The following is an 11,816-nucleotide window of genomic DNA, read 5'->3' as shown; positions in this document are numbered from 1 at the left end:
CTTAAACCTCGAGCTTCCTGGGGTTTAGCCAACAACACAAGGTTTTTCTAAGAACTGCCTATTAAGGAACTACTCTCTTCTCAGCTAGATAAGCCCTCCAGGGGCTTTCCAAGAGTAATCCTTAGATGACTGAGGCTTCTGGAAAATGAGGAGAAGTCCCTTTCTGTTCTAAGTACGTTCCGTTCTTCTCCTCTTAACTGACAGGAGTAAAAACTGCAATTTTGCGTTCCTTAGGATTTAAACTACGGCTACTGACCCAGATACCAGATCACAAAACAGCATCGATCTCAGCATATAAGAGAAAAGAACAGACTAGTATACAGTACAGAGATCTGAGAGGACACATTCATTTTTTTCCCTCAAGACTCCTTTAAGTTGATCAGTTGTTGGAAAAAATTGCAGCTAACAATATTAGAAGATGCACCTTTTAAAGTTTTCAACAGTTTTTCTTTACAATACTTACAAAAGTGCCATTTAATTCTTCTTTTCTTTTAAAAATCAGAGTGGGCTTGGTGCCAAGATTCTACTGCCAAAGAAAACTACCACTTTATCAAGCAACTGCCTAAAGATAAAAGCGTGTTATTTCTAAGACAGAACCAAATTTAGTATTCTGCCACTGTACTTGGAACATTTACTTTAAAAGGCTCTCTTTGTGGCCTGGGAAAATAAGCAACACCATTGTACCCACCCAATGGGCAGTGGTGCCACTTCCTGTAGAAGGTACGTGGCTGATGTGGCTCCATGGACAGATGTCCTGGGCACTCATTGGTCCAGCATCTTTCCTGCACATAGCCGCCAAATGAAAGCTTGGTTTTTGGTGGAAGCTAATGTATCATAATGCCATAGGGACCACCTTTTCATGACTAGGAACTACATGTCTCAATTTTTGGACTAGATGAGACAAAATACTCTCCGTGTCTTTCCTATTTTGAAGACTTTAGAAATTTTCTCTTTTGCTGGAATTATCTATAACGTTCAAATAGAGCTACACCCCGTGAATCTACCAGATTTATAATATTTCAGTGGTTTCCAAAGTTGGTTGCTCATCAGAATGACCTAGGGAATTGTTTTAGAAAGATTGCTTCCAGGGCCCCACCTGAGGTCTACCTTGCAGCCCCTAAGAGTGAGGCCCAGAAATCTATATTTGATAAAGCTCTCCAAGGAATTATGATGTTCATAATTTAGCTTGATTTGGGAACCACCATGAAAACCTATCTTCCCTAAATTAATTGTTCCTCCAGCTCCTACACTTTCCCTCTGTGCACAATTATGTTTGTCTTTTTCTCCCCAATAAAATGTTTTCTCAGTTTTACCTATCTTTATATTTTTTCCTGTAAACTATCTTAAGTACTTTGGTAAGGAAAGTGGTGGTAAAACTATCAGACACATAGATGGTATTCTTTTCAGTCTTTTTATAAAGCGGAAACACATTTTAGCAATAACATTGTCAAATTCTGTTTTATGATGGTAAGAAATGAGTCAAATTTACAAAACTCCTGAACATAGGCAATCATTTTACAATCAGGGACAAAATCCAATTTTACTTGTTTCCTGGAAATGAGATAATTTTTTTTATTCATGATCTGCTTTACACTATAGGTTAGATCAAATCACTATAGTTCAATGAACATTTACTGAGTCCAATCTTAGGCACATAGGATACAGAGTTAAGTACTAGGTTCTACCCTTCTTCAAAAAATTCATAATATAGTAAGGAAGTCAGACACATGTTTAAAAAATAGTGTGAAAAAGGTGAAGCAAGTACAAGGTGCTGAAGGAACACATTTGAGAAGGATCAGCTCTATCGGGGTGGGCAGATGTGATGAAAAGAAAGGTTTCCTAGAGGAGGTGATACCTCAGTTGGGTTTTGAAGGATGCGCTGAAGTTTGCCAGCCTATCAGGGGGAGCTTGGGGGAGTGGAGGGCACCCACAGGAGATGAAACAGCCTCTGCAAAGGTATGGAAGAGTGACACTGTCCTGTGTGTTTAGGACGCAGTGTTGGGTGTTGCTGCCATGAGAGGTTAGCTCCTGCTAGTGGTGAGGAATGGCAAGAAATAAGGCTCCAAACTAGACTTCTAGCCTTGAATAGATGTTTGACTTGAATGCCATGCTAGAGAGCTTGGACTTCAACCTTTACATGCAGGTTTTGAGGTCAGGGAAAAGTCATGTCATCAGATGAGAATTTTGAAAGGGAAACCTGGCCAACCATGCAGGCTGAATTGGGGTGAGTTTGGGTGGGGATTAGACTAGAGGCAAAGAGCCCAGTAAAGAGCTACTGTCCTAAGAAAGTGGCCACAGAAATGGCACGAGAGGGCAACTTGTAAGACATTCTGAGAGCAGAATGTTCAGTGTACTTAGTGGCTCATTGAATATAGGGGAGAAGAATTGAGGGTGTAATTAATGTCACACCAACTTTCTGGTTTGGGAGACTAGGTAGACAGTGAGACCATCAACCTAGACAGAAAAACCAGGCTTGAGGTAAACAGATAATGAGTTCACTCTTAGACATGTTTGTTAAACATTTTTGTAGAATATTTATCAATAAGTTTGATAACACCTAGACATAAAGAAAGCAACAAGTTATAAACATTATGTGGTTTTACAGTGAACTAACCCATTAGTTAACACATCACCAACTAGCCAGTTATGTAACTATATTTTGTTCTGAACCCAATCAAATAGGAACACCTTTGTCTCTGTTCTAAACTAAATGTTCCTTTTAGTGTAGCTTTGAAGCCATATTTTTTTTTCCCTGCAAGAAGAGATAGATTTAAAAAAAATCTCACCCCAAATTTACATCTAAAATATTACACACATGGTCACAACTGCATGTCCTGTTTTCAATACAGTGCCAAAAGCCATGTGATCCAAAATAGCAGGTGATTTAAAAAATAACTCCAAATTTCCTTGGCACAGATTTGTAAGTCAGTTCAGGCTGTAAGTTTTAACTTACTGTTTAGGTTTTACAAAGACAATGATTAATTACAAAATTAGTTGACTTACCCCAAAGATGTTCCCTACTCTGAAGGAGAGATGAACCACGGGCTGTTTGGGTATCTGGAGATGAATTTAGCATTAAAGAGTGGGTTAACAGCAGAGAACACGATCACTAAAAGAAGACTGTCTCCCCCTCCCCTTGTTGGAAGGGGGCCCTTCTAGGTCCTACTCACCTGTGGTCTGCTGTCTGCAGGTCTGGTCTCTGTCCTAGGCTATAGTCTCTTGCTGCTGTAGGCTTCTGTTCAAAATTATCTTCCTACTCCAGTCCTCAGTGTTGCAACCTACACATACTATGTCCATTCTGGATATTTTAACCTTCCATCTCTGTCAAATACTCATTAAATATTTCTCCTATTTTTAAAAAATCACTATTAAAGTCTATTTTTTAAAGATATCTGATCTCCAAGTAGAAACACTTTTGGCCAATGGCAACAATTCTATTATGGGCCCAAAGCATCTTTCATATCGGTATCTTTCATTTATGTTCTTAAAAAGTGTCATTAGACACTGGAAACTGCCCAGGAAGAGGCTCCAGGGAATCAAGTTGAACTCGGTGGTAGATGTTGTTTGTACCCTGCTCAGATACCTCATCCTCCAGCTCTCTGTTGAATTGTGAGCTGTATTTATATGTGGAACAGGCACTTACATTGATGAAACTTTAAAACACGTTTAGTATTTCTGGTGATTGTACTTTATTAAGGAATATTCCTATTATTGACTACTTTTTATACTTCCATCTTCTCCATCCTTTAGTGTTCTTACAATCATAGACAAATGACAAAATCTATAGCAAAAACAGCCATAGTAATTCTAAAAGTAACAACAGCAGTATTTCTTGGGCACTATCTCTGTGCCAAGCATTTTCCATGCATTATCTCATTGAAGAGTAAGTACACAGATAGAAATTTTCTCCTTTCCACGGACAAGGAAACAAATTTAGAGAACTTATGTAACTTGCCTAAGGTAACAGTGGGTGGTTGAGCAGGGATGTCCTTCCGTGGAGTCTGACGCAGAATTCCCATTCCTGTACATGTGTCAAAGTTGCTTAAAAAGTAAGGTGGGGTTGGTGGAGGAGGGCATTTGTTCAGACACTGAACAAAACACATGGTGGTGGTAGGGTTATTCTGTTCACACACACAGGAAATGATGCAATCTGTTAACTAGTAAATGTTTTCTCTCTTTCAAAGAACATGAGAACAATTCTTTCAGATCTAAAGAAGTGGTTCTCCATGTGTGGTCTGGGGACTCCTGAGGATCTGAGACCCTTCCGAAGGGTCTGTGAGGTTAAAGTTTTTATAACAATACTGTGAGGTAAAAACTGTTTTCATAATAATACGAGGATGCCCATTTTCTCACAGTTGTGCTCATGGTGAAATTTCCCAGTGACTGCATGACATGGGATATGACAACGGATTGAATGCAGAAGCAGATGTAAGAATGTAGCTGTCTTCTGTTAAGTCTAACATTAAAGAGATTAAAGACAGCAAAACAATGCCACTCTTCTAAATTTTTTTTAATTGGAATTTTTCATAAAAATATTTTATTGATGTTAATATAGAATAGTTTTAATATTTTAAAAAATGAATTAAATAAAACTTTAAAATTTTCTCAGTTTTAATTTAATTAACATAGTAAGTATTGACAGACATAACCCATATAAACAAAGCTTTTGGAGGTCCTCAATAAATTTCAGTGAATTCCCTGGCAGTCCATTGGTTAGGACTCTGCATTTCCACTGCCAGCGGCCCAGGTTTGATCCCTGATTGGGGAACTAAGATCCCACGTGACACGCAGTGCGGCAAAAAAAATGTTCAAATTCAGTTCTGAGACAAAGAGTTTGAAAATCTCTGTTCTGCGATCAGATACAGAATACCTAATTATGGAATCAATTATAGCATGGATTCCTCTTTCAGAACTGTTTGACGAGACATGTCATAAGTGGAAATGAACTTGGATGATTTAAGTGCTGCGGCTCTGAGAGTTTAGCTAAGGTTAATGACCATATCACTAAGTCACAAAACCTTGCTCGCTCATACATTTCCACTCACACAGGAGACCCGAATGATGTATCCATTAGTGAAATGTGCTGTCAGCAAGGCTATGAGAAACAGAAGTTTTCTTACAGTCCAAGAGGATGAATAACAAACTACCACAAAGCCTGTTGCCTCAAAAGTATAAACCAATGTGACTTTTCAACTAAGACAACACACATTTTGAGTTTCATCAACTACTTCCACACAAGAAACACTGTCATTACTGCTACAAGACCATGCCCTTTTTCCACCTTCAAAAATTTGGAGATCTATTGTTAAAGGTGTGTCTATTTAAGAGGCAGACAGAGGGCTTTGCATGTTTTATCTTTCTGTGAATCAAGTTCTCATGTATTTTTTTCATGTCCACTCCTTTCTTCCTCTTCTGAACCCCATGACTTCTCCCCAGAAGTCTTTGGTCTTTATTCTTTTTTTTAAAAAGCACAACAAATAACATGAAAGACAGAGAACAAAGGAGACACTTTAGTACTGAGAGAACCACTTGTTGTAATCATTACACCATAAAGTAATTCAAACCTTCAACTCAAGATGGGTTTTCAATTGGTGTTAATGCTTCCACTGCAATGAGCTGGGAGAGCTATTCAAACTCTAGTAACATCTGACAATAACTGCACTATATGAGAGTTATTCTTTAGTCATCAGAAATACAACAGCGCAGCAGTATCCAAGTAAGTGAAAAGACCTCTAAGACATATACGTAGTACTAGATATAAAATAGATTAATTAATAAGGACCTACTGTATAGCACAGGGCACTCTGCTCAATACTCTGTAATGGCCTACATGGGAGAAGAATCTTAAAAAGAGTGGATATATGTGTATATATAACTGATTCACTTTGCTGTACAGCAGAAACTAACACAACGTTGTAAATCAACTATAAGCCAATAAAAATTAAAAAAAAAAGAACTAAGGTACTGTGCTCATCCTTCAGACACATACCTACTGCAGTGCTAGCTGCTGAGGGTCTGAACAAGAGGAGACGTTTCCTGCCTTTGAGGCTCCCAAATGGCCAGGGCAGAAGCCACCTGCCCAGCCGATTATAACACAGTATGTTAAGTGCCATAAAGGCCAATGAAAGTTGGGCTCTGAGAAGAGGAGGGTGGGGAACCATGATGGATGAGTAGGATTTAGCTGTACTCGTGGGGTTGGGGGAGGGAATTAAGGCAGAGGGCCCTGTGTTGGCTAGCAAAGTGAGCCCTTGTGTGAGCAGTGGTGTGGTCACACCCTGAATAGTGTGCTCGCGTGTGTATGCACGCAGAACCCAGGAGAGGCAGGAAAGGCATGCGCACCACAAGGAAGAACACCGGGGTAAAACGGACCTGTGTTGAAAGTTCTCCAGAGAGATAAATTGTTTGAGCAGAGGACCTGATCCAGCATCTCATCTGTAAGACAATTCCCCACCCAAGGACATCAAGAATCTCACCACAGCAAGGTTCCAGCATCCAATTTAAAAATAGTGCTGTTGTAGCTTCACCTATTAAGAATTTATACCACATGGGTCATTCAATGAAGGGAAAAAAGCATATTAAAAATGCAATATTAAGCTTAAAATTATTTACAATCTGAAACACATTTTTATTACAATATGCCCGCAAAGTAACATATAATCAAAATGTAATCTATAAAAATATTACATAATCAGATACTAGCTTCTCAAAGTTAGTTCTCAAGATACAAATCCTAGGTAACTAAGGGAAAGACAATTTTAGAAATAGAAATGTGCTTCTATTTGAGGAATACTTCTATTTGAGATTGGACTACTTTTTTGAGACACTGTAACAATCTAGTTATAGGCATCAAGTCATCCAATTTTACTAAAATTGGCTAATTTAGACCTTGTGTCCGAGTATCTGTGCATGCAAGTGTGTGAGTACTGTAAACTATTACCTAAAATCATACAATTCTTCAACTTGCACAGAGAATTCTTGCAAAACTATTATAAGAATTTAACTGCATATTTTAAAAGAAAGTTCATCCTATTCTTTTTTGGAATATGGAATTTCAGTGTATTTGGCAGTAGCCACGGAGTCCCAAGTTTAATGACAGCTGATTAAAATTGTTCTTTTTATCCTTGTCTTTACTTTATTGGAAAATAATCAAAACTATGTTGGCACAGACCGCATTTCTCATCCTAAATGTTTTAGCATTTGCAGTATTTTGTATATGATATGTGTGTCATCTGAAACAGACTTTTTCCCCTAAGAAATAATCAAAGAGAGAAAGATTATGCTTGCATTTTCTTTGTTCAAGGTGTTTATTGCATCTCAGAGGGCATACATGCACTGGGTTTTTAAACTGAAATACAAAGAAAAGCCGTTTTGAAATTGGTTTTAGGTAATGTTTCCCCATTACAGTGTATGTTATCCCCACAGTAAATTCAGATACAACCACTTTTAAATGGTACCATACATCTATTGAATAATTTGAAAAAAAAGGCAAACACCTTTCCAACCCAATATGCTTCAAGGAAGAACTGCCAAGCCACTAGCAACACTGATCAACAGTGACCTCATTTATGCATCGAAATCTTAAGCCAAGCCATCAGCACAGACAATATGACAACAACTTAAAAATTAAAGAATACAATATGTACAGTAAAGGACACAATTCTCTGATTTAGTTTAAATTCTAATCACAATGGTACAACAAAACCTACTTTGAGCTCAGTTGAGGGATGGAAGAACAGTACTCTACAGAACACATAAAGAAATACTAAATTAACAGATGTACATAAAACCCACAAGGAAATAAAAATATTTGCAGTAATCTTTAAATTACAGTTATACCTTGGGGTGCCTTTATAATCACTTGAATAGCACATTGCTAATTGCATTTTCACGGACATGACGGAAATGGACCCTTCACTTTTCAGTGCATTGAATCAAAAATGAACAGATAGGTCAATTTAGATGCAAAACCTGTCAAATATAATTAAAAAATATATTTTAATATAGCAGTGATTGAATATGGAATTCTTCCCACATGAGTTTCATTCTTGATAAGGTAGCTTCGAGGAGAAATATTTGTCATGGACATTAACCTTTATATTTTTTTTTAAATAAAAGTTCTTAACATATACAGTGCCACAAAAATAAACATTTCCCACAACAGCTGAAGTTCCTGTGATTGGAAAAGTGTACTCCACACTGAAAAAAGTTCTGTATATTTAAGAGTGTTTTCCTTACTATCTGATATCATCACACTATGTTTGTAACGTACATACAGAAGAAAAGAGAATTGATGGGGAGAGTTTAGGTTTGTCCAAAAGTTATATATACATTGAAACCTTCAAAAACACAGACACGTCTTTCCAAATGGCTCACCACACAACAGCTGCATCATCCATCCATGGGTGAGGTCCAGAAAAGCACTAAAGGCATTAGAAACATCCATTCGTTGTTTACATCGTATAACACACAAAGAACCCATATACACTACAATTTTGAGAGTAGGGATAACAGCTAAGGTAGTACACATTCCTAATGTTCACTTTCACAGCTGTGCTACACATTTTGGAAGAGAAGTTATGTATAAGCATTGGGATTGGTACTGGTGGCTCCCTTTGAAACTCTGAGCATCAGTCTTATTTGAAGTGTCCAAACTCATTATTTTTTCTCCTATTCAGTCACAAAAATTGCAGCTGTAAAGATAAAAAGCACTCGAATTAGAAAACAATACTATGTAATCCTCAAAGATTTTACCTTCCTTACAATTTTATTTCGCTGTTACAATGAAAATCTTTACACCAAAGGTTTTCGTATTACCAAAGTCACATTTATATACTTTTCACAATTCTTTAAAACAAGCTTAAAGTTTCATCCAGGGGAAAAAAAAAACTTACAATGAACTTTCAGTATGAACATCACTATTAGCAGCAAGGCTATGGCCTTGAAGGCTAGAGTCTCTTACATTGTAAATTCATCTCTCTGGACACCGCTTCACTTTTAAATAAGAAAATTCTATCGGCAAGATTTTGAAATTTGGATACTTAGAAACCATAGCAAGACATTCAGTACCAATTAAGAACAGCTAACCTTAAAAAAAGGGCAGTGAACAAAAGGGGGAAGGGCAGGGACTCCCCCCCTTTTTTTTTTTTTTTGGTCCTTTTCAGTGATGGTTTTCAAGGAGCCACTAAACAGTCGCACAAGTGACAGGACAGAATAGAGGGGAGATATCCCTGGCGATCCAAAGCTTTCACTTATGCCAACCCCCACTAGTCACCCTGGCTATCTCCCACGCTTCATCATCTCTGCCTGGAAAACTTTCCTGGGGTCTTCAGGCTTAGCCATGGGGGTAACTCTTCTTCATAACATAGTCTGTATCTGTCCCGCTTTTGACTGTGAATCTCTGAGGGCAGGGGCTGTCTAAAGCATCTCTGTTTCAGGTCCTTATCGGAGTTCCTGCACAGACTGACAGCAATATTACTGGTGGATATGGTGGATAAAAGGCTGCCCCCTGCAGTGTCCTTGGTCATTCCTGAAACTTCAGCTGCTAAGAAATAAGTGCTCATTGTCTTACTTATGCCTACATGATGGCCACCTCAGCCCAAACCAAACCAAAGTGGGACAGAAAAGTTGGGCACAAGGAGAATTACTTAGCTGAGATGCCAAGGCCTTAAAATGATAAATTATTTATTTTGTATGAAGAAAAAACTCATAAGGTAGGAATCCACAAAAATCTTAGTTGGCATTTGAGAACGTTTAAAAAAATATAGGTAGTAGATATACGATAAAAATAACACTGGATGGGGGTCCAAAAGCTTCGACACTCTTACTGCTCTTCCAGTGTGACCTTGGGTAAATCACTTAATGCCAAGGAACAGTTTCTTTAGCTGTGAAATGGAGGCAAAAGTATCTGACTAGTTTATCTCGCAGGGTCTGATCTTCTACAGAGATGGTCAAAGAGTTAATGGCTGCCAAGTACGAAAAATACCATGTAAATGAAAAGCATCATCACTACTGTTCATCCACATTCAGCAAGTATTTCTTGAGAACCTACACACTGTGTTAGGTGCTGGGGTTAGTAGTAAACCCTTTTCCTTCATCAGTTTTCTTCTGTAAGTCCACTATTAGCCATAATGTAATTTCATAAATTACATTAGAAATTTAAAACTAGAATGTTAGAAATTTAAAATTTTGCTTGAATGCAGAAATACAAGGATAATAATCTAAGCTTTATTTGATGAGGCCACATAAGAATAAGCAAAATAAAATTACAATTATTGTAGCCAAATATATTCTTAGACAATTTCTAAATGAAGTATTATAAATGTTACCTTTCTACAAATTCCAGTCATCATGGAATGAAATGGTAATTTTCTAATTTATGTAGTAGCTTGGGCAACTTTTTGCTTTAACAGTATAATCTTTGAGCTTTCCAGTGTAAGGACAATTTGGAGGTTTCTCTCCCTCTTAGTTTTATAAATTAAGGTTAAAAAAATCATTGATAAAGATGGCTTTCAATATTGATTTAAAAAGCATAAACATTCAAATTATTATTATTATATACATGTATTAAAAACACAGAAGTACAAATATTATACCTAATAAAATAGCTAAGCATAGCATAGGTCATTATTACAAGCCCACAGGAAAAGCTCAATATTAGATACCTTAAATTGTTTACAAGAAATCCTTGATGTTAAGATCCGCTAATGGGTCCTTTGCTGGAGGTTTCTTGGGACTCTGAGTGGCAGGTGTAGGGCTTGGAGAAAGCTAAGGGGGAAAAGCCAGCCCAAGACAGTGGAAACAGAAAGCAAACAGAGAGATAGATAAGCATTAGGCCGAGCACATACCACAGAAAACAAACATGCAGAAGATGAGATGCTCAAAGTTTACAAAATCTACTTTGTTCTACTTAGTCACATGTTGTTTTAGATTCTGGATTATAAAACACACTTCAAAGGATATTGGCTTTCTTGAAATTCTCTGACATCAAATTTAGCCAAAGTAAAATTTGAGGACTCTGGTAGAACAATATGGATATTAGTTAGGGAAGATGTGAAAAACTAGTCACACTAAAGCTATTATGAATACACGGTAAAAAAAAAAAAAACCCAAACAATCTCTCTATTCAAAGCATTTTACTTTGAGTTATTAGTACCACTAAACTAATAAAGGAATATAAATGACTTCTCTTAGAGTGAGAGTGTGAAGGAAAAATGGGAAGAAAACAGCTTGCAGAAAGTTACTTAAGAAATTATTTTAAAATGTCAGCTAAATATACTAGGATTTCATGTAAAGTATTTTAAGTGAAACCCTGTCAAGTTTTGGGGCACTGTTAGTTTCAGATGAGCAAACAGTCTCCTAGTTATGAATGCCGCTAATTCCAATCTTGCCTATCCAGCTTGTAGAGAGGACTAATTATTACAGACTATAGAGAAGAATCATACTAAACCTGAAGCAAAAGCAACAAAAAAATTTCTTACCTTGTTTCTGTTTAGTGAATACCTAAATTATTTCACTGTGTGACAGACATAAGTTCCAGGAACAGGCTTTTGCAGGAATGTTAGGGTCCAAGGCCTTGAAAAAGGTCATGGAATTTACACAGAGCAATAACTGACATGTATCCTTCGAGTCTAATGAATTTCCTATGCTTATAACATGATGGAAACCTCAGAGACCTGGGATTGTAGGGCACGGATGTATGTTTTCACTGGTTCCATAAACAAAGCTCCAGAAGTAAGAAGTTTCAGATTTGTTCCTATGTCCATGAACTATTGACTGACTGTAGTATCTATCAGTCAAATTTCCATTTTTAAAACTGG

General features: G+C 37.2%; 1 protein-coding gene across 14 annotated transcripts in view; it reads right to left on the bottom strand.

Moving 5' to 3' along the window:
* Positions 1-7,298: 7,298 nt before the first annotated feature.
* SNAP91 (synaptosome associated protein 91) overlaps positions 7,299-11,816 on the bottom strand; it is a 154,589-nt gene continuing 150,071 nt past the window's right edge. For 13 of the 14 annotated variants that reach the window (XM_081251289.1, XM_081251297.1, XM_081251298.1 and 10 more), the window contains 2 exons: positions 10,662-10,764; positions 7,299-8,690 (listed from right to left, as the gene is read on the bottom strand). In XM_081251289.1, the coding sequence (XP_081107415.1) occupies positions 10,672-10,764 (93 nt within the window). In that variant the 3' untranslated portion in view covers positions 7,299-8,690; positions 10,662-10,671. The remainder of the gene's footprint in view (positions 8,691-10,661; positions 10,765-11,816) is intronic. The other variant, XM_081251295.1, reaches the window with a different exon arrangement.

The sequence above is a fragment of the Mesoplodon bidens genome, assembly GCF_964165515.1.
Source record: "Mesoplodon bidens genome assembly, chromosome: 12".
In the NCBI taxonomy this organism is placed as follows: Eukaryota; Metazoa; Chordata; class Mammalia; order Artiodactyla; family Ziphiidae; genus Mesoplodon; species Mesoplodon bidens.
Note: the sequence above shows the minus strand (reverse complement) of the source record. Positions and strands in the feature narration are given on the sequence as shown.